This window comes from Globicephala melas, chromosome 6, assembly GCF_963455315.2.
Source record: "Globicephala melas chromosome 6, mGloMel1.2, whole genome shotgun sequence".
Taxonomy (NCBI): domain Eukaryota; kingdom Metazoa; phylum Chordata; class Mammalia; order Artiodactyla; family Delphinidae; genus Globicephala; species Globicephala melas.
Window position 1 is genome coordinate 8,477,693 of NC_083319.1, and position 22,961 is coordinate 8,500,653.

The window sequence follows — 22,961 nt, forward strand, 5'->3', positions numbered from 1 at the left end:
GCTCTTAGTTGCGGCATGTGAGATCTTCATTGAGGCATGCATGTGGGATCTACTTCCCCGGCCAGGGATTGAACCCAGGCCCCCTGCACTGGGGAGCACAGAGACTTACCCACTGGACCACCAGGGAAGTCCCCAGACAACCCTGTTTAAATCTAGGCTCTGCCATGTACCAACAGGGGAACCTTGGCCAAGTTCCTCTGTCTTTGTGCCTTTGTTTCCCCACGTGTTAGTTGGGTTAATAATGACATCTAACTCCTAGAGTTGTTGAGAAACTTCAGCAAGATACGTATAAAACACTCATGTCTGGCACATGAGTGCTCAATATACATTAACTACAATGAGAAATATTATCTATATGATTTTGATTCCGTGAAGCACTTTTAAGCCACTGATTCATTGTGTGATCGGGGCTATAAGGCAACACATCCATCCTCTCCAACACCACCCTCTCCTCAGGGGTAGCCACTATCCTGACTTTGGTATATTTATCATTCTCATGCACGTTTTTACACAGTTACATCATGGGTATCCGTAAGTATTCTACAGTACTTTTTATGAGGTTTAAAAACCTTACACATTCTGTACGTATTCTGTAACTTGTTCACTCAACATTAAGTTTTTGGGGTTTATTCATGTTGATATATGTAGGTCATGCATTTTTAACTGCCTTAAGAGTAGTCATTGACTGAATACACAACAATGTATCCATCCTCTAGTTGATGAACATTTGATTGTTTTTTTCCCAGTGTGTGTGTTTACTCTTTTTCCCCAGACTTGGCCGAGAATCATAATCACACCATCAACACTGACTGAGTGCTTACCGTACTCACTGTAGGGCCAGCTCAGCACCGTTCCTCCATGGGCATCACTCACAGGAGGGGACCAAGTCCCTCATCGAGGTCTTGTGGAACGAGGCCCAGGTGGATGTGACCCAGGCCGGCCTGATGCCAAGGTCTGTGCTCCTAGTCACTCCGCCATTCTGCCTCCCAGGAACGAATGCCTGGTGTCACCGAGTGGGTGTACAGGCCCCTCAGCAGGGTCTGGCTGAGACCCACAGGCTAGACCTGAAGCTCCAGAAAGGCAGAGGGACTGGCTGCAGCTCACAGACTCTCCTGGTTTAGGATCGCCCAGTTACGGATTCAACACTCTATGCCTTGGTTTGTTGCAGAACACCCAGCCCATGCAAGAATATTTAACACTACTGGAGACTTTTTGGAGGAATGGTCTGCAGGCTCCGTTTGTGCTGTGTTACAGGAAAACCAGGACTTCTTCCAGGAGCATAAATAGGGCCATGCTTGTTTGCCACTGGGTGGTGGTGGTGAGGGGGTGGAATGGAAAGAGGCGCCAGAGACCCCGGGTCAAACGATGTCAGGAACAGTTAGAGAGACTAACGAGCCACTACCGTGGGCCCGGCGCGGACACACGGCCCCGGGGAGAAGGAGCAGACAGCACTGGCTTTGCTTTAATGTAAACTCAGTTTAGAACAATTTAGAATTGAAGAATTCTGATCTTGGATCTCACTCCAAGGCATTCTGGGTACCAGTGAGGCAACTACTAATTTAAGAAAATGAGAGTCTGATGCTTTCCTGCTGGAGTGAGCTTTGTGACACGCGGGATCTTAGTTCCCCGACCAGGGATCAAACCCATGCCCCCTGCAGTGGAAGTGTGGAGCCCTAACCACTGGACCGCCAGGGAATTCCATTCAGCTCCTTCATCTGTAAAATGGGGAGAGCACCCACCCAAAAGACAAGGTATACAAGGGGGCCTGACAAGGAGCAGGGACTCAATAAATGTCATCATTACCTCCCTTACGGCAAGTCTCACCAGACAATAGCCTGGCTGTGGACATGCACCTTCCGCCAACTGGCCCTGACTTGGATTTCTTAACAGTATGAGGGAGATCAGAATTTGAATGAGAGGGTGACTGGGGACAAAAGGGTAGAAACGGAAGTTCCTACAAAGAACCCCACACCTCTGCGCCCAGTATTCTAGCAGGTTTCCAGTATGACTCCAACCCTAACTTAAGGGTCCCCTCCCCACCGGGACCAAACTCATCACAGTCTCTCCAGGTCACCAACAGGCTTCATGACCGGCAGGATACACTTTTCAGATCTGGAAATAAGTTCATCCGAAGGCTAGATGGTGTGGCGGCAGGAATGGAGGAGGACAGCAGTAACGCAGATAAAATGACCTCATTACGTGCCCGAAATGCACTGGTACCACATGCTCGAGTGGGGCGCCACCTGCCAAGACAGAGACATTCTATATACAGAGACACAGGACGCTGGAAGAACTGCCTGGTCTCAGGCAGTGTAGAACACACTTCATGGATCGTCTCCAGACTCCAGGTAGCTCTAGATCCTAATGCAAGTAACAGTGAATGGATCCGGAAGGCTCCAAGCCACAGCCAGGGGTGGCTGGGCTCCTCCCCAGTGGACCACTGACAAAGCCTTTCTCCTTCCGCTCCCCAAAGTAAAACCAGGCCGCGAGTCACCCTGGACACCGTGAATGGGCGCTGATTTATTTATTAGACTCGAGTGCTTTAGTACAGAACAGTACAGAGATGATACATGTTTGTGCTTCAATACTTTCAAACACTGAGATTCTGATAATTTCAAGGTGAACAAGTTTCAAGACAGACTAGCTTTTTTTTTTTTTAAATATCCTTTTGATAAATTATTTTTATATAAATAACAGAGAAAGGAAAACCGACATGTCGGACAAACAAGGTCCTGAAGCATGAGCATCGATCGTTTGGTCAAGGGCAGGGGACAAAACAAGCAGTAACAAGAAGAAACAAACCAAGGCAGGTCCCTACAGTCTGTCCTAAGGAAATGAGATCTTGTAAGGGGGGGAAGGGAGACAGACCTGAAAACTAATCTGAGTGCAAAGGGGAGATTTCAAAGCCTTGAGAAGAGAATGCCACGATGCATCTAACGGGGCGGGTGAGGAGTATATTCTGAAAGGGAAGCGAGGGCCGCGGAGAACTAGCACACAGCACGTTTGCAATGACGATGCCACAAGACAGTAATATACACACACGGTTTGCAGGGGCTAAGGGGGTGGGTGGGGGTGGGCGCGGGACATTTTTGTGACTTCCACTGTTCATTATAGTTCACAACAGCAGCAGAACAAATAGTGCGCTCCCTTCCGGAGAACGAGCTGCTGAGTCCTGAGGGCGACGAGACGTCCTTCCTGCATTTGCTTCTTTAATGTCTGCATCAGAGCTAAGCCTTATACAGCTACGTTTTTATACAGAGAATAAAATGATCGTTTTCTCTTACAAGCACGACGACATATGACCCCACACTACACAAAATAAAGTATTAGCAAGTATCTTAAACGGAGGATAACCTGAGTGGGATCAGGGCCTGGATAAATCCACTGGGCTACTCTTCAGGTGGTTTGAAGTGTCAGGGGCACAGACAGTGCTCTACAGGAAAGGGACCTCTGACCAGGAGCCTGCGGAACTCACTCTGCTCTGGTTCACTCCTGTCCCGTGAGCTCTACCCAGGCTGACCCTGCTGAGAGCAGCTCTGTCGGGGGTGGTGCCTGGGGAAAGATGGCATCTGGTCTGAAGGACCAGGTCTGACTGCTTCTCCAAGGGACCCAGGTCCCCGATGGGAGCTTGCTCCTCACTCATCTGGGGACAGTGACAGACCACAGAACAGGATCACAGCGCTGCGGCAGCGGCCAGGGAGGGAGCCACGACAGGCACCCAGCCTGACTTCCCGTGGACGCCCCCAGCCCCTACCTCCAGCACGGGGGAGGGGGGGAATGAGCCCCCTGGGGAGAGCAGAGGTCGACTCCAGCTCAAACCTCTCGAGATGTCATCTGAGCTTCACTTCCAAGCTTATCTGGATCAGAGCTGGCACTGAGGGGTAGGAACTGGAGTGAAGGTAACAGATTAATCCTCAGTTTAAAATACTCCCAAAACGGACATCTCAGTGATTCCCAACAAGAACAGGAACAATCCCAAACGGGTTTTTAAAAACACCCAAACATCTACCTTCCCATACGCAAGCAATGTGCACACATCACGCTGGCTTATGTACAAGGTCATAAAATCATGACCAATGGGGAGCAGGTGTCCATTCATCATCCTAAGCAGTTCAGAAACCCTCCAGCAGCACGTCCCTCACACCGAACATCTCCAGGATACATCTAGAAGGTACTCTTTTTTTAAAAAAAAACACAATGCATTATTTTGTTTCAAACGAGAAGAGGGCATCACCAAACACGAGAACGCAGCTGGCGACAGTGCCGGCCGGGCGTGCAGGGCTGGGGCAGGCGATGGAGGGAGAAGGGGGTCAGCAAAGGAACCGAGGCGGTCAGCGGTGGTCAGGGCTGCGAGCACTCTGGGGAGAGGGTTCGTTTTTTGGAGGCGTGGCTTATTTTTTAACTGCTTATTTCTTCGTCTGTTTTATTCAGTTTCTTCAGCGTGTCCAGCAGTTTCTGTGGGGTGAGAATGTGCGTGGATCCTGGAGGAAGGCAGAAAAGACGGTGAGCTTGCCAGCTCCGGTTTCGAACACTTTCCCCTTTCCTGCCCTGTTCTATCCCCAGAGCTGTAGCCGTTCCCCCTCCCCCACCCAGATGCCGGGAGGGGTTGGGGACTGGGGTTTGGGGCCTTGTCACAGTAGGCCTGGGAGGCATGTGAGGGCTGTGGATAAACAGAACACACCCTCTGGCTTGGGCAGGGTCCCGGGCTGTACCAAGGAAGAAGCCCGCCTCTCCATCAGTGCTCAGCGCTGCCGTCTGCCAGGGGACAGGGCAGCTGCACTTCTAATTCTCTCCTGAACTCAAGGTGAAGCCAGGGAGAGAAGTTCCAAACCACACAGCCGGGGAAGAGGCTGGCAATGGGGCAGGGGTTAGCAGGGGGGACTGTGTGTGGTAAGAGTGGTGCAGGTAGGGAGGAAGAAGTGGACGGGCAGAGCCCTGGGGGAAGCCACTGCCTTCCGGGAGCCCGCTGGCTGGGACTGCGTGGTGGGAGGGACCTCAGGTGTGAAGGGGGAAGGGCCGGGGTACCTGAGGCCTTACCTTGGCAGAGACCGCGCATTGTAAGAGGTTAGAAATGCTTGCAAAAATTTAAGCTAATGGAATTAGATATACTTCTACTGCAAAAAGAAAAAAGAAAACAGAAAAAAAAAATGAAGTCCTTTTTCATAAGGAGAGAGAGAGATCTCGTAAGTGCAGTAAAAAAAGATGCATGGATCGTGTGGTTTGGACATGGACTTAAACAGAACAGGAGTGACTGGCGCGTGAGCATGAGGCCTGCATGCATGCAGCAGTAGGCTTCAAAGAAAGAGATCCCGAGAGAAGAGAGAAGAGAGAAGAACTGAACAAAAGAGACCCGTACTTGAAAATGTGCCTCCCTGGAGATGCGGCCAAGTGAGTGGGCCTTCACATGAGGAGGGGACCAGAAACCACGGGATGCCAGATTTTCCACCCTGAGGGCAGGCAAAAGAAGGCTCTGGCTGGCTTGCTGGGAGTGATTCCAAATACCAGGGTCCCTATGCCTTTGACCGCTACTTGCTCAGCTGACCTGTGACTGCTGGCACTGCAGCCTGGAGCCTTCCTGGTCAGTCCAGACCAGGAGAACACTGGTGAAGCCCTCTCTGGTGTGAGAGGCTCCTCAACATCCTGTTCTCGGCAGCGCAAGCCCCAGCCCCCACCAGGGCCCGCTGAGTGAGGAACCAGTCCCCAGCTACTTCCCCGAGGTGCGGAGTGGGATGCCCTGAGAGTGCAGCCTGTGCCAGCCCCTGCGCCCAAAGCTGACTCATTCTGCAGACCCGAGGCTCCTTTGGCAAATGTGACACCGGTTTCAGCAGTGTGTCCCCCTCTCCCCCGAAGACACTCATTTCTGTGACCTTATCAATCTTTCTACTAGTCCTAAAGGTCACAGGCTGCTCCACAAATGAGGAAACAGGGATAAACGTTACCAAATTCTGACCAGTACCACTGGCACAATGAAAGCCTTCCAAATCTCAACTCGATGCAGCAGTTTGAGTGTCTATACCTGAAAGACAGCTGCTGGGAACTCCGTGCGGGGGATTAGCTTGGGGGCTACGTAGGTTAAGGCAAGGCATGTGCCAGAGAAACTGTCCCTAACGTCCTCCCTTGCCGCCAAGGTGTCCCCTACCCTTGCTCATGTGCAGATTCAGGACTTGGAGGGAGGCCAGAAGGAGGTGAAGGAATCCACGCTTCAGAACTTCCAGATATTATCTGATTGCTGACCATCTGGTGTTCCCAATCTTTGACCGAAAGCAGAAGACTTCCAGGACCAGCAGTATCAGGCAACAGTCACGGTCCTGGGCCCCATCAATACCTGGTCTCTTTAAAGGATGCAGACCAGCTGGTGTTAATCCGAATCACCTGAGGGCCAATTCTTGCCACACAATCAGCTGTATCGCTTCAATACCCTGGTCAAGCTTTTCACCACCACAAACACTGCAAATGTTCTCACTTGAACCCACGTGTGGCTGACCATGTAGGCCCTCTAGAACAGCAAGTGGGTTCTACAGCTCTGAGGGTCCCTCTTATTCTACATAACTGCAACACTGAACCGTGAACGGTGGTCTCCAAAACAAAGTCATCCAGACTGTCAAAGCTGGGGGCCAGACACACTGACCTCTGCCAGGACAAAATCCTTCCTTCCTCACGGACGGCGCCTGAAAACCACAGGAGTTCCCACAGATCAGCTGGTCGAGCTGTTCTGGCTTTGGCTGAAACAGTCCTGCTGACTCAGACTACTGAGGGCAGTACCGGTGAACGACAGGTTTAAACTGCATATTTAAGAGCAGCCCAGGTGAGTTTGATGATCTGTCAGACGTGGAAGACAGTGGTCTTGCCCACCCACATCCAAGACGCCCAGCGTGGTGAGGCGTGTCGGCGGCACAGCCAGGCCCAGAAGCCAGGCCACTGCTCTCAATTCTGGGGGCCCTGTGGCTTCCTGCCCCAGGAGGGGATGTGTAAGGGAACGCTGAAAAAGCAGCTGGGCATTGGATCAGCTCTGCGTTCAGATTCAAATCTGAGTCCCACTGAAAAATGAAACTTATCTGACCCCGATCTAGAATAAAGCAAAGTACTCAACATAATAAAAAAAAAAAATACTCTCCCGTGTTAAGTGCTCTGTAATAGGTCTAAGCCAGCCTTTCGGCGCCCTTTCATCAGCTCCTGAGGCCTCCTGGACCTTCCCTAATGGTCAGTACTTTTAACATAAACCACCTAGGGCACCGAGGTGAAGATCTAATCAAAAGATTTCATTTCAGGGATTCCCTGGTGGCGCAGTGGTTGAGAGTCCGCCTGCCAATGCAGGGGACACGGGTTCGTGGCCCGGTCCGGGAAGATCCCACACGCTGCGGAGCGGCTGGGCCCGTGACCCATGGCCGCTGAGCCTGCGCATCCGGAGCCTGCGCTCCACAACGGGAGAGGCCACAACAGTGAGAGGCCCGCGTACCGCAAAAAAAATAAATAAAAGAGATTTCATTTCTTAGACAGTTGAGAGAAATGATGGATTGATTAGTGGGCACTGAGCCAAGGCTTGGTGGCATCTGTGCACTTCAGTTATCCATGCCCACTCCCTAGGGCCCAGCCCTGGGGAGCCAGCCTCGGCTCCAGGACAGAGAGGGGCCAGGAGGATGGAACACAGCACTGGTACCCACACAGGGCCCACCGCAGACGCTCGTTCACTGCTGAGCAGGGGAAACCCATCCCTTAAAAGCTAAGTTCCTGCAAACACCAATGTGGGGGAGGAGACCACCCAGCCTCGCTAACGCCCTGCAGTGTCCTCAGCTTTGGTCACCTGGACAATCGCAACAGAAGTAGGCAAGTCGGAAGGCTCACCTGCTTTCTGACCTCCCTGGTATGAGGGCTTTGTGCCTCACTTTTTCTTAACTGAACTCTCTAAAATCCAACACTGTTCAACAAAGCATTTCAGAAGCCAGGAGCAAACAGCCAGAGTCTGTTCGTGCTCGCTCTGCTCTGATGGCAGCGGAGGCCTCTCTGTTGGTTGAACATAAAACAGAGGAAGCAGTGTGCAAAGAAGAGGCATCTTCCAAAGCAGGGAGTCCCAGAATGAATCCTAGCAGGAGCCCCTGGGTCTGGGTTTGTGATTCTTTCTGACTCTGCAAGTGGTCTGTCATTGCTCATTTGTCCTTTGAGAAGCCTCGAAATACATCTTGCAGCAAATGCCGTCCACCTACCTGCCATCTGCACAAGAACCAGATGCCTCTGATTACGAACCTACCAAGGTGCTGCTGAACAACGGCTGTTTTTAAAGTCACTTTTATTGACCACCCAGTGGCCTCGCTCTCTAGGGTGAAGGCAGCCTGGGCAGGATGGCAGGTAGCCCGGGGCCACAGCCAGCCCCGCTGTCCTGGCTCACGATCACTTGCTGCTTCTCATCTCCCTACTGCCCTGGGGCAGCTATCTCCGGCCCAGGCGAAGAAAGAGGAGCTAAACAGCACAGCCTCCGGTGCAGACCTTTAGAGCCCTTTGTGCATGGAGCTTATTCTCTTTAAAAAAACAAGCACACTTCTGATGTTACCCAGCCAGGGTTCTGATGTCCATTCCCCCAAGGGCCGCCAGAGAGTGTGCCAGGGTGCATAGGTCTGCCTGGTTTAAGCCACCAGCGGAACGACTGCATTACAGACCCCGAGCGGCCTCAGGCCCTGCCATCCAGCCTCCCTGTGTTCTGTGTGCTGTGACCCAGTGGGAACGACCTCCCCCAGTCACACAGGTGCTTGTGGCCAAGCTGAGGCTAGAGTCCATGCCTGTCCGCTGCTCACTGACAGGTGACTCACACTCTGTAACTCACAGAGTTTCAGCCCGGGGTGGGGGTGGGGACATTTCTAGGGTGCATCCTCAACAGAGTAGACGAAGTCAGGTACGCGAGACGTGGCCTCATCACAGAATGTGTAATGAAACTAAAGAATGACTAATGGTGCAGTGAGGTCTTCAGGGTCAGTCTGCCATCTGAACAGGTCAGGGGAGATTTCCAGCACAAAAGAAGGGTGGAAAGAGAGAGGAAGGAATGAGCACAAGAATAAAACCTGGGTAATCTGCCAAACTGACAAGGGGTTCCCGGGTAACTGAGGTAAAGGCACGAGCATGGTGGGAGAGAAGATGCTCTTTAAAAACAGTACATAGGGCTTCCCTGGTGGCGCAGTGGTTGAGAGTCCACCTGCCGATGCAGGGGACACGGGTTTGTGCCCCGGTCCGGGAGGATCCCACGTGCCGCGGAGCGGCTGGGCCCGTGAGCCATGGCCGCTGAGCCTGTGCGTCCGGAGCCTGTGCTCCGCGGCGGGAGGGGCCACAACAGTGAGAGGCCCGCGTACCGCAAAAAAAAAAAAAAAAAAATTAAAAAGTATAAACAGCACATAGCGTGGAGAACAGATTTCTACCCAAAGGCTCTCAATCTGACCAGGAAACTCCAATGAGAGAGAGGGGTATGATTCTCAACTCTTGAAAGGATCCACAGGAGAATTAAAATAAAAAGCAATTACTGAAAGAGCAAATGACTGTTAAGTGCTGTTTTTCCCAGAGGAACAGGAGACATGAGCTCTTTCCACCGGTGGCTGGAGTTCACCATGTACAAGGTGGCTTATGACCCCATCACCCCTTAGAAATTGTTCCTCAGGATAAATGTCTGTCCTGGGAAAAAGGTATTGACATATCTAACTACCACTGACTGGGAGTCTACCCTAACGCCCTCTGCCAAGCTTTCCTCATGATCGTGTGCCAACTGGCATCTCCCCTGGAGTTCTGCCTTGGACAGGACTGTCCCCTGAACACCTGTTGGCCTCACTCTCAAGTTCCCACACCACATCACAACCTGGAGGCTGCCTGGCGTTCTCTGCCTTGTGCCCACAAATTCACCCCGGGACCAGCAGGCTGGGGCACAGCGCCTGTGGCATCCCTCCACGTCCAGCTCCCTCTGGAGGACTGTGCACAGCAGTTGTGATTGTTCCTGGTCTAAAGCCCAGAGGGCTGCAGCTGTCTGACTGGGCGACAGGTAACCCAAGGCATGAGCGAGCTGGAGCCCAGTGGGGCTCAGGGTAGGGTTGGTGAGGGCAGCATCGGACACATTTTCAATCGGTGTTAAGAACTGCAAGCATTTTCTCGTTAAAAGAAATCAAATAAATAATAAACGGAAAAGGGAAAAATAAAAAGAGTGACGGAATAAATCAAAGAAAACCCTTCAGAGTGGAAGAGTTTCTTTTCTGTAATAAGCTGCTTTTACTTTGTTTCTTTGGCTCTCACTCCATTGTTGGAGCCTGATCCTCAAAAGATACCCTAGAGGACTCCCGGAAGTCGGGGTGTCTCAGGTCCATGAGAAATTTGGTGGGAGTGAGAATATGAGTAGAACCTGCGGGAGAACAGAGGCCGGCTGACTGCTTGAACAAAGGTACGTTACCGGAACATGCCAACTTAGGCCTACGTTTTATGCAGCCAATGAGGTGCGAGAGAGCGAGACGCACGCGCACGCGCGGAGCACACGCCGTGCACACGCGGCGCATGCGCACATGGGCCACGAGGACGCCCGGCATGCACAGAGCGGGCGGGGCCACACAGCGGGCGTCAGCGGTCTGCACCAGGCCTCTCCACCGATCCGCAGGGGCGACCCTGTCTCCCCGGGTCTCCACCTCCCAACAGGGAACCTCGGGTCGGGCCAGCGTGGAAGAGGGGGTTACAGCGAAGCCTGGCTGTGACGGCTTCTGCCCAGGAAAGCTGTGTTTCAGCAGAGAGTTAGCCAACACGCTCATGCAACACGTACGCAAGCAGGGAACACCGAGAACTCTGGCACAAGGTCCCACGTAGCCAGAAAGGAAAGAACACAGAGAGAAACGGTGACCAGACAGGGGAGGCTTCAGGGAGTGGGGAGGGGAGGGGGAGGTGCGAGCTCCCCAATGAATGGTGGTATCTGGAACGCAGGTTGTGAAGACAGTGCCAGCTCCATCTTGATACACCCAGGAACGGCCACGTGGACTGGTCTGCAGAACCTGCTCACTCTGAGAGCTTGGGGGGCACTGCGCCTTGGTCCCCCCAAAGTGGAGGTATAAAACTGACACATCTTATTGAGATCGGGGCGAGGGCGGGGCCCAGCCAGGGCAGTAGGTGGTCACCTCTTGCCAATCAATGTTAAGAGGTACTCTGGGCAGGTGCAACTCCATTTTGTTAAGGGCAAGATGGGACAAAAGGAAGGCATCTGGAGAAAGCAAGATTTTTCTCAGCTCACTCTTCCTCTTCCAGCCGAGAAATTGGAGAAGCTCCTGTAGTCATGAAAAAGGAGAAAAATCTTCTCCTGCTGCCTTAAGTCAGCTCTTGTAAGTTGCTTCCTTTCTTCTGGAAAGCCAGCAGGAAATAACCAGAAGGGGTATGACAGACCCTGAAGTAGCAGGAACTGGCTGGGGGAACCCTCAGCAGAGCGCAGGAGTCAGGCCAGTATGTTTCAGGCAGTATCTGCTCTCACTCCTCGTCTGTGCGTCTCCAACTGACAGGTAAAGGAGCCGGTAATCATTTACCGTCCGTTCACTGAGCGTCTTCTGGACGTGAGGCTGGAGGCCAGGAAACTGACACCACCCTACCCCCCACCCCCCAGCCCCGGGCCAGCACCAGGCCTAGCTCAGGCTGTAAGTGGGTGCTCTTAACCCCGTTTTCGTGGGTAAGGAAATAACAGCGTGGAGAGGAGAGGCACTTTCGAGGTGACCCACGTGGCAGTGGCAGAGCAGGAATATCAGCCTGGGTCTCTTGGAATCTGTGACCAGGCTCTTCCCACCACATGGGGCTGCCACTCGTCAAGAGACACAGTGCAGACGTGAGGAAGGAACCCTTCGCTCGTCAGCGTCTGCCGTCCACAAACATGTCTAGAGACTTAAGTTTTTCAGGGGCAACAGAGAACCGAAGACAGAATGAAACACCAAAGCATGGAATGGAGTCCAAGTGCAATGAAGCGGTCCCTTCCCTCTAGAAAACACGCCCCACTCACCTATGAGCACTTCCCACTTTCCGTTGGCTTGGGTCACCTCGTAAGCACAGCGCATCTCATTCAGGCTCACGCCCCCCAGGATGAAGATGATGAGGCGAGGACCACTGCGGTACTCCCCTGGGGCCTTATTCTTATGCCAGTGCCCATAGCGGGCGCTGGGGCAGGAGAGAGGGGGAGGGAGAGGGAGAGAGAAAGATATTAATCATGTTTATCTGCATCCACAGCATTTATACTTCATACCTCCGTGACGTGTTACACACTCGTTCTGTACACCAGTGACCGAAACAGAGTAGACGCTTAGCGAGTGTTGGCTGAACTGAACTGCAGTGCAAATTATCAAGCACTTTGGCTGCCGGGAGAAGAATCGCTATGAGCGCCTGTGCTGTGACCCCGTCATGCAGGCAACAGACGGGTTCAGATCGGCTTTAAAGCGGGACGTTCAGCAGCTTCACCCACATGATGTTGGTCCCGGTGTCTCCCCTGAGTTGTACAGTTCTGGGCTTGCCTGGGACACTCTGCTGGAGGGAGCAGGGACCACAGAGTCCAGGGCCTGTCTGTAGCCGGCACATTGATTCACTGGACAGATGTGCACCAGGCGCCTCACTGGGCTGGGGCCGCCCCAGCACCGAGGAGCTGACCTGAGTGACATGCGGCTCTTGCCATCCAAGAGCTCAGGCTTAACTGGGGCGGGTGGGGCGAGGAGGGTGGCAGGAGGATGGGGGTCTGCATCGCGCCCCAAGGAGAGGAGCTCAGTGCCGTGGGAACAAACACGGGGGAGGGACTTCAAGTGCCGACTGGGCATCACTGGGGAAGCCTTCCTGGAGGAGGTGACACAGAGCTGACTCCTGAACGACAGGCATCTCAGTGGCAGGACAGTTCCCCAGGTGCCCCCCCACTCCTGGCCCTGGCTTCCCTCAATGGGCCTTCACCTTGTCCTTGGAAACAATGAGAAATTGGTTGCTTCCAGGCTAAGAAAATGGGGAAAACAAAACAAAAATCAAAACAAAATGAGGGGCCATCTCTTAAGAAGATCATATATATTTTTTCTTGTGTGGAGATTTACGTTGAGGATTTTAAAGTGTTCAATCAGCCTTGCATTTCCTCAGACCCTTCAGCAAGACGCATTGCTCCTTGTATATGCCACTGGCTTGTTTGCTAATATTTTATCTGTAACATTTGCCTCTCTGTGCTTGAGGGAAGTTTCATTTAATGCCATTTTCAGATTTGCTTTTAGGATCATGTACTCATAAAATAAGTGGGAAAGTTTCTTCTCTCTTTCTGTTATCTGCAAATGTGTTAATGTTGAGTGTTTTCTTCATAAAATACCAGAAGAATTCACCATTGCATCCATTTGGTTGGGAATCTCTTTTGTGGAAGTTTTAAAAGTAACTAAAAAGTTAATAGGGGTCACTGAGTTTCTATTTTTTAATTGTCAATTTTTGCAATTTATAAAATGCATTTGTCCATGTCATCTAAATTATCAATTAAATTAGGATAAATTTGAAACAGAACGAGGAGAGCAAGTCTTCTCTGAACAGTGGAATCTTTACCCTTCTTCCTGACTTAGGACAGCATTAAAGCCACTTTCCACATCACAAAGGCCAGCCCAGAGGACCTCACAGTCACTTTTTTTTGCCTGTGCAATCATGTTTGTCTGCCGTTGTCAACCAGCCTGGCTGTGGTACTGTGTGGGATTTTGTATTTCACTCCGATGCTGGCAATAAACATTTGGCCTCCACTGGCATCATGCAGGCCTGAGAGTGACGACAGAAGGGGGGGCGGTGGAGAGAGAAGACGGGCGGGCAAAGTACTAGTATAGTAGAGGCACATGTATTGAAAAGTGTTACCCTGGGAGCCTGGGCCACACACACGAGGGAGGCAGAGAAGAGATTCTGGAGGCAAAATGTGTGCCTAGTGTTGAGAGTCCCAGGGACTGGCTGTGGAGATGTGGCCTGCAGAGCATAACAGGAAAAGCTTCTGGATGAACATGGCAAGGTGGTGAACAAGAGCAAGAGCTTTCGAAAACATATGCACAAGGCCTCATGGGTGGCCAAGAAAACACAGAGGGCTGGAGAACCCAGAGATGGAAGCATGGATTGCTGTCTGCCCACATCTCCAAGCTGAGAAACATCTGAGCATCACCAGGTACGTGGCAGAAACCCAACAGACCCAAGGCATCCACGTTTCCATCATCTATGTTTCCATCAAGGAGGAATCTGAGAAATGTGGCTCTATGCAGATGACGTATTCATCCCTTTCTTAATTACTAAAATTAACTAATGAATGAAAAGTGAAGACAGAATACACCAACTGCCTACTCCATTCCAGGCTCTGTTCTAGGCACTGAGGATAAAACAGACACGAATCCCTGCCTTCAGGAGGCTGACATTCTAGTCGGGGGAGACTGGCAGTAAACAAGGTAAATACTAACAGCACACTAAGCGGTGGTGTAATCTATGGAGAAAAAGCAGGGAAGGGAGACAGGAAGTTGGGGTGCTATAATTTTTTAACTATTTTCTGTAACACTTTATTGAGAAATAATTCATGTATCATACAATTCACTCATTTAAACTGTATAATTCAGTGGTGTTCAGTATAGTCACAGAATTGTGAGCCATCACCACAATCAATTTTAGACCATTTTCATCAACCCCAAAAAGAAATTCTGTACCTATTAGCAGTCGCTCCCCATTCCCCAACCCTTACCCCCATCCCCAGTTCTGAGCAACCACCAATCTACTTTCTGTCTTGAGACTAGCCCGTTCTAGACATTTCATATAAATGGAATCATAGTGTATGTGGGCTTTAGTGACTGGCTTCTTTCACTTAGTATAATATTTTCAAGGTTTGTCCATGTTACAGCATGGATCAGTATTTCATTCCTATCTTGGGCTGAACAATATTCCATTGTATGAATATACCATGTGTTTTTTATCCATTCATCAGCTGACAGACATTTAGGTCATCTCCACTTTTGAGCTATTAGGAATAATGCTGCTAGGAAGACTGGTGTACTGTAATTTTAAACAGGGTGGTTAGGGAAGATGCGAGAAGGTAACAATTTATTAAAGACCTAGAGGAGAAAAGAGGTGAGCCATGCAGAGATACCTGGGGAAAGATCATTTCAGGCAGAGGGAAAAGCAAGTGCAAAGGTCCTGAGGCAGAAGTAAGCCTGGTGTGTTCGGGGAAGAGCAAGGAGGCTGGTGTGGCTGAAGTGGGGGAGGAGTAGGGAGTGAGGGAGGAACGGGAAGCCAGGGGCTGAAGGGCCTCATGGGCCGCTGCAAGGACTTGGCCTGCACTCTGGCTGTGACGAGAAGCAGTGGGAGGGTTCTCGAGGGTCCTGAGGCGTCACAGCAGGACTGCCGTGCGGCTGCCGTCCAACCAGACACGGTGCCGCTTGCTCCCTGCTCGCTTGCTCAGGGACTTGCACTCACCTGACCGCGGTGGTGCTGAAGGAGGCAGAGGAGCGGGTGGAGATGTACGGGTAGTGCTTGGTGTCAAGTCTGTCTTCAATGGTGTCCTGGAAAGAAGAGACACAGCTATCGACCGGCCATCTCTTTGCAAAGGGCTGACGCAATCAAGGTAAGACAATTCGAAGCACAAGTCACTCAGCCAAAACCATGGCCAGCTTTGCAACAACCAGAGCTCCCCTGTCTGCTGCCCACTGCTGGGCACCTCACGCTGAGCTCGGAGCGGGCGGACCAGATGCTCCATAACCAGCAGATACAATGAGATAAGTTTGTAGGTCTGCTCTTGAAGAGAAGTTTTTTAAAAAAACCTGCATTGGGCTTCCCTGGTGGCACAGTGGTTAAGAATCCGCCTGCCAATGCAGGGGACATGGGTTCGAGCCCTGGTCCGGGAAGATCCCACATGCCACGGAGCAGCTAAGCCCATGCGCCACAACTGCTGAGCCTGCGCTCTAGGGCCCCGAGCCACAACTACTGAGCCCACGTGCCACAACTACCGAAGCCCACACACCTAGAGCCCGTGCTCCACAAGAGAAGCCACCGCAATGAGAAGCCTGCGCACCGCAACCAAGAGTAGCCCCTGCTCGCCACAACTAGAGAAAGCTCACACGTAGCAACGAAGACCCAACGCAGACAAAAACAATAAATAAATAAAATAAAATAAACTTAAAAAAAAACCTGCATTATTTTTTCTTGCTTCTCTTCCACCCTTTTATGTTCCATGTGTCCAATAAACTCCTGACCCTTGCCATCCGTCTTGAAGACACTAGGCATGGGCAGTCTCTCAGGCAAGCTGAGGCCTTACAGCCTCAGTTTCCCAAGGGCCTAATTATCTGGTGGGTGGATTCAGCTACCCACCCCCTGCTGCCGAGAAGTCTACACTCCTAACAGCTACCGTGTGAAGCTCACACATGTCTCTTTGGGGGACTGGGGTTGTGGGGGGAAGGAAAAGGGAGCAGAGAACAAAGGAGGGAATGAGACAGAGCAGTTGATCCGCTCTGCCAAGCAAAGAAACATAATTTGTTTCAAGATGTCTCATGTTCACCCATCTTTTTGGTGTGTGGGTTTTAAAAATAGAAAGCTGACTCACTATATATACTTAAAATATATTTATTTTAACGTACGATTCAGTGGGAACACATGGACTGCTATGAATCAGCAAAAGGATCCTGGCCAAGACCTTTCATTCTCTGGACCCCAGTCCTGTCCTCCTGTCAAGGGCAGGAACTGCAAAGACCATCTCCAATTCCCACCCCAAAGCTCCCAGGGTGCGTCAGCGTTCTACACAGGGTTTCCTCGACCTCGAGCTACAAGAAGGGGAGGAAGGGACACCGCTGGGCTACCTGACTTTCACAGATACGAAACACCTACTGTGCGCAAGGCTCGGTGCCAGAGGACACGTCAGGTGAGGGCACAGGACCAAGGTCTAAAACGATGAGCCAACACAGAGAGCAGCACACACATGTAAAGAGCATCCCTGACACATGCTGTGGGAGTCCAGGGAGGCCTCTGCGGTGCTGGGTGGTCAGACGGGTGGGCCAGTGTATGGGACTTCGCAGGAAGGCAGGATTCAGGAGGTGGAAAGGAGAGTGAGAACTCCAGGCAAGGGATAGGGCTGCACAGAAACACGACTGGCAGGGTCTCTGGCTGATGTGAGGGCTGAGGGAGGGAAGCAGCGGGAGAGGAGGACGGGCTGGGATCTCTTTCCAGAGGCCCTCCCGCCCTGCTGCACCCTTAGCGTGGCACTCCTTACTCACAGGACCTTCAGGTGCTGTGACGGGTTTGGTTCCTTCGGCTGCAGTACCATTGAGGGGTCTCTACTGTGGGGCTCAATAGTGTGGATCTGAGGATCCACATCTGACAGTCTCCTGGGGCTGCTCTGCACGAACCCTCCAAGGCCTGGGTGCAAATCCCCGGGTGTCACCCCCACCCAAGGGCAGGGGAGGCTGAAGCCCCGGGCCCAGCTGCCCTGTGCCCTCGTCTCGGCCCACGCTGACCTCCATGATGTCTTTGATGATCGGGGTCCATCGTGAGAGCTGGTAGGTCTGCTCGCTGATGCGCTCCTTCCGCTCCGGTTTGCTCCTGCGACGCAGCGTGGACTGAAAGCGAACACATGAGCCGAGGCTCCGAGTCAGCGCCTGGGCCTGCGAGGCCTCGCTGGCCCCTGGGCTCCCTTCTGGGAGTCAGTCCTGGCAAAGACTAAGAAGTAGGGAGCTTTTCCTGCAAAAGCCCGGACGATGCCCCGTGGGCTCCAGCCCAAGAACCTGGAGCAAACTTGGTTCTTCAAAGCCAGGAAAAATGGCAAACGTGGGTCAAACGGATAAGTGCCATTTCTTACAAATGCAGGGAGTTAGTTTGTTGTCAATTATAGGAGAAAATACTGTTTTGGTGTGGCTTTGATTTTGCTTCAACAGCACGGGATGCACTGGATGAATCATCTCTGTTCTCATTTGGTCCCTTTGTGAACAAGGGCCTGAAAACGCCAGATGGCCCCCAGTCACAGGCCTCTGGTCTGGTGGCTCCGGAACAAAGCTTTTGACTCTAAGATCCCACAAGGAGCAAACCTACAGCCCTGCTTTACCAGCACGGAGGCGTGAGCTGACTCCCTGCAGGAAGTGGGGTGCCTACAAGCAAGGTTCCTGGCGGGGGGCTCTGAAGAGTCCTGGAGCCCCCCGCCAGGCCTCTTCCAGAGCTCATTGCTGGTCGGGCCCCCCACACCTGACCCCACTGGGTCCTGAGTCATTGTCAGAGAAGCAGACCCAAAGGTGGCCAGGCGGCGTGGCACTAAGCGTTGTGTTCGCAACCTCACAGAAGATGCTAAGTGTCCTACGGCAGAGCCAGGCTGACTCAAGACTCGTGGGACAGGGCTGGCATGACTCCCATTTGGGGCGGGTTCACAGACACAGCTCAGCGTTGTGGCTGTGTGTGCCTCCTTGATGTGCCCGCCTGGGCTCCTGGTGCTACGCCTTGATTTTATTTATACCTCTACACCTGCATCCCTCTGACTTTACGTTTTCTCTTTCTCAGTGTTGAGTGTGTGTACTGTAAGCTGCCTTAAGTCAGTCAGGGGAGAAGAGATGAGAGCTGCCGTCTCCCCTCTGCCTCCCCCCGAGGCGGGTGCTCACGTCCGTGACGATGGGCACCCCGAGGTGGGCCATGTTGGTGATGATCTCACTGTCCTCCGGGGGGATCTGGGCGTGCTGGATCAGCTTGTTCAGGTTTTCCTCGGTGATGCCTGCGAGAACAAAAGCCCGATCGCCACACCAGCCCCTGGACATCACACACTGAGGAGCAGAGCTAAGTGCCTGGGGGGACAGTGCCCGTTTTCCTCTTCAGGATTAGTGGGAACCAATCCGCTCATGGCATCAAGGTTACTCTAAGACAAGACAAGATCAGGACTCAAATTCCACTCTAGCCTACAGGCTATGACCATCAGCAGCTGCCCTTCATGGTCTATATTTCCATCCGTCTCCTGCTTCTCAGCCGTCACCACCACCCCTGGCCCACATCACAGTCAGCTTGGACAGGAGAGCCTCTGTGTCCATCTTTGGCACAATGGACACCTATGGACACTTATAGGCAGCAGATGTGGGTTAAAATCAGTTATTTAAAGGCACAGATTACAAATGTGGGGCAAGTTAAAAGTATCTAGCAGAGGGCTTCCCTGGTGGCGCAGTGGTTGAGAGTCCGCCTGCCGATGCAGGGGACACGGGTTCGTGCCCCGGTCCGGGAAGATCCCACATGCCGCGGAGCGGCTGGGCCCGTGAGCCATGGCCGCTGAGCCTGCGCGTCCGGAGCCTGTGCTCCGCAACGGGAGAGGCCACAACAGTGAGAGGCCCGCGTACCGCAAAAAAAAAAAAAAAAAAGTATCTAGCAGAAATGCTCTAATAAGCTGGCCATAAAGCTAATAGACTCTCCCAGCTGTCCCCACCCTGTCCTCTTCGAATTATGCTGTCCCTTGGACTAACTCCAGAATCACTGGGGGATACTCAGCCTCTAGTTGCAACTCATCCGCCTACATGACATTTCCCCAGATGTAAAGAGCCCCTCAGATCTTATTAAACACCCCTTTCCTTCCCTTTTCCTTGTCTTTTACACTGTTTTCCACTTTGTTCTCTCTCTCCCAGCTGCCTCACTTTCCCCAAGAAAGGGCCTATCGCCCTCCTCTATATCCCACCGTTCCTACCATTCTTCAAAAAGATGTAGAGAAGGATGATGCGGATTTTGTCGTAAGTGCTGACATTCGCGTCCAGCAGAATGGGGACAATGGCTCTCATGGGGTCCTTGATCTTCTCCCCTTCAGCATCCGTGCCCATCGCCAGGTCCTGCAGAAAACACACCGCGTTGACCCCATTTCTGGCAACAGTCTGGACAAATGCTAACTATTAGAAAACTGGTTATCCATAAACGTCTGGGATGTTTAGTTTGGTTGGGGGAAGGTCTTCAGCAGGTGCTTATCTCTCAATTAATTAATCAGAACGGGGGTAATCAGCACTGGTGTCTACGGCATCGGTGAGAACTGAGGAAAGCCCCAGGCTTCGCTTTCCAAAACCAGAAACCACGCTGATTTGCCATCTTGTTTCAAGGCAGGCTGTTCCCTCCAGGTGAGTTCCGGTGTACGTGTGCCAATTCCTCAGGGAAAGCCTCAATCCTGGTAGGTCCTCAAGAGGGACAAAGCCCTATAGAGGGATCGGGGCTTAAGGGGATGCACTTCCCACATGTGAAAAGCTTAATATTATAAGGTGCCTCCGCCTGGCTGGACTCTTTCTGCTCCACTCCCCGTGGCACGGAAGGCTGTGCCCGCTGAGTTTTAACTACTCTAGGATTTTGACCTCTGTTTTTAATCTTCCAACCACTTTCAGGGAGAGGAGGAAAAAACATGGGCTCCCTGCAAATCCCACTGAAGGAGATGAAGGGGGAGGGGGTGCTAACAGTGGGACTGAAGATAAAGAGTGAAGTAAGCATGGTCTATGGCCCCGCCCTCGCAACTCAGGCAAGAGGCGGATCCATTCTCAACAGGCCCAAGAAAGCAGCACATCAGTGTCAGCAAACCAAAAACAATCTGGTCTCGTTCTGAGACCAGCAGCTGCAACTTTCTCTGCAGCTCTTACAGAGGCTGCCGGAAGGTTGCCTTTTTTCTCTAATGATCCCAGGAGTCCGTAAGGAGCATGATCTCAAGCTCGGGCCTCTGCCCAGCCTGGGCCAGAGGAAGGTGGGGCCCCTCTCCAAGGCCCTTTCCCAGCTCAGCGCAGCCTCAACAGACATCTGCTCAGCAGGACCTGGCTCTAACACTGTCTCAAAGTCAGATTTAATGTGACTACATAGCACAGGGAGATCAGCTCGGTGCTCTGTGACCACCTAGAGGGGTGGGAAAGGGAGGGTGGGAGGGAGAAGATATGGAGATATATGTATATGTATGGCTGATTCACTTTGTTATAAAGCAGAAACTAACACCAGTGTAAAGCAGTTATGCTCCATTAAAGATGTTAAAACAAATAATAAATAAATAAATTTAAAAAAATTTAATGTGACTAGTTCAATGAATACCACTGGGCACTTCTGGAAAAATGTAAACTTCCAAGGATGAATCCCAACTGCATTTGTACCGTTCGCTCTAGGGATAACCTATCTTCTGGAGAGTCAAGTTCTTTTGGAGAGGACACCTTGTGTTTGCAAACATCACCCATGAAATTGATGAATTTCAGCAGGGCTACTTCCCCGTAGGAGAGAGTCCATGAATCAGGGCTGGTCTTACAAACCTAGCTGAGCCTGTCACATCAAACCAGGAGATTTAAATCTTGGCCTCACACTGAGAACTCGAGTTCTTTTTTCTGTGAAGAGGGACCTTTGGCTGAGGCTTCGGCATCGTGGGATGACCTCCCCTCCCTTAGAAGCTGACCCCGGTTGAGAAATGTTATCATGTGTGAGGAATGTGGTGCCAGGATTAGTGACTCGACACGACACTCCTGGAAAATGTGGCAGCTTTGTTATGTCCCTTTGCAGACGAGGAAAAGAAAGCAGAGAGAAACAAGCACGTCAAACAAACCAGTGACAGGGACAGAACTCCGATCCCAACTGTGATCAGGGAGGCTGTGGGAGAATTTCTGACCTTCGGCTGCCCTACCCACTTTCAGCCTCTAGGTCTCCAAGCTGGTGTGGCTACGGCAGAAGAGAAAGACATTCAGGATACAGCCTTCAGCCAGCCCTGTCAATGTAGGGCTCAGCGCTGTGTACCTCTCTCTTCTGCCATTCCAGGGAGCCTTGGTAAGTCAGACATGCAAAATCCAAACGGCATGGCATTCCAGACCAATCTAGTCCCTACCATTGAGTGTGGAACTGCACTGGCTCCAGAGAGTCGAGACAACACGATCTAGCAGGCTTTCCCATTTCTATTTCCTATGATTCTGCAGGGTGTTCAAGGTCAGATGTTAAAATTCAGTTAAGCAAATAGATGGGCCTGGCGGAAAGAGAAGGAAAAGGCCCTACCTGTTCCACCCGGCAGAGTTTGTCCACGGTGCCTTGGTAATGCTTCATGCAGTCCTCAGCAAGGTGCAGGTGGGTCGAATACTAGGACAAAGCAGAGAGCGTGTGGTCAAGGGATCACTCGCTGATTTGCGCAGCATCTACTCACCACCTGCTAGGTACTGACACAGTGCTAGGCACCGACACAGTGCTCGGCACCAAGGCGTCTCCAGCCTCATAGAGGTAATGAAATATGCGTTCTAGCAGTTCACAGACGCTGCTGGGTAGAGAACGGTGTGTGTCGGGGAGAGGGACAGACCACCTTCTACGAGAGTCAAGAGGAAGGAGAAATCCTTCATGGGGGTGGGGTGGGGTGATGGTTTCACAGGCACCCACAAATCCTTTCATACTCCTCCCTCCAGCAGGTGGCGCTCAATCCCCCGCGCCTTCGTGTGGATTTAGTGACTCGCTTCTAAGGCGGAAGCGATGTGTGACTCCCAGATCACTGTGACTTCCTCCGAGCTCTCCCTCTCAGGCCCATGGGGTGAGGAATTGGAAGGATACAGAGAGAAAAAGATGAAGAGGAGAAAAGAAAATCATGGGAAATGACCTGTCTCTCCCAACCTTTCATTGTTTTCTAATAAAAACTGAAGATGACTAAAAACCTGTGGATTTCTATGCATCAGCAAGGGTAGAGGAGCCTTTTTGCAGCTGCTTATACTCACGATGCGAATGGATCATTTTGGATCGTCATACCTTGCTGAGCTCTTTCTGGTACTGGGGCATTTTCTTCAGCATCTGGGACAGGTCCCGCATGGTGGTCTATGGGAAGAGGGAAGCACACGGTCTCACTCCAATGGCCCCGAGCTAAGAGGGTGGGCAAGGGGGGGTGGGCGCAGGACAGGACAGCAGCCAGCGCCGGACTCCCGAGCGCTCACTCTGTAACCCCCCCAAATGCATCTGTTAAACACAAGATCACGTGTGTTTAGATTACCACCTCTCTGGCTCAAAAAATTATTGATCCAAATACCGTGACTGTGTTATAG

The 22,961-nt window shown here is 51.8% G+C and overlaps 1 protein-coding gene across 2 annotated transcripts in view; it reads right to left on the minus strand.

Moving 5' to 3' along the window:
• Positions 1–2,509: 2,509 nt before the first annotated feature.
• Positions 2,510–22,961, minus strand: part of LOC115854453 (syntaxin-binding protein 1) — a 72,492-nt gene continuing 52,040 nt past the window's right edge. Inside the window, exons 12-20 of one of the 2 annotated variants that reach the window (XM_060300397.1) lie at positions 22,672–22,737; positions 21,940–22,020; positions 19,640–19,778; positions 18,579–18,688; positions 17,451–17,552; positions 15,421–15,506; positions 11,987–12,141; positions 10,241–10,366; positions 2,510–4,481 (exon numbers count right to left, since the gene is read on the minus strand). In XM_060300397.1, the coding sequence (XP_060156380.1) occupies positions 10,257–10,366; positions 11,987–12,141; positions 15,421–15,506; positions 17,451–17,552; positions 18,579–18,688; positions 19,640–19,778; positions 21,940–22,020; positions 22,672–22,737 (849 nt within the window). In that variant the 3' untranslated portion in view covers positions 2,510–4,481; positions 10,241–10,256. The remainder of the gene's footprint in view (positions 4,482–10,240; positions 10,367–11,986; positions 12,142–15,420; positions 15,507–17,450; positions 17,553–18,578; positions 18,689–19,639; positions 19,779–21,939; positions 22,021–22,671; positions 22,738–22,961) is intronic. The other variant, XM_030858600.2, reaches the window with a different exon arrangement.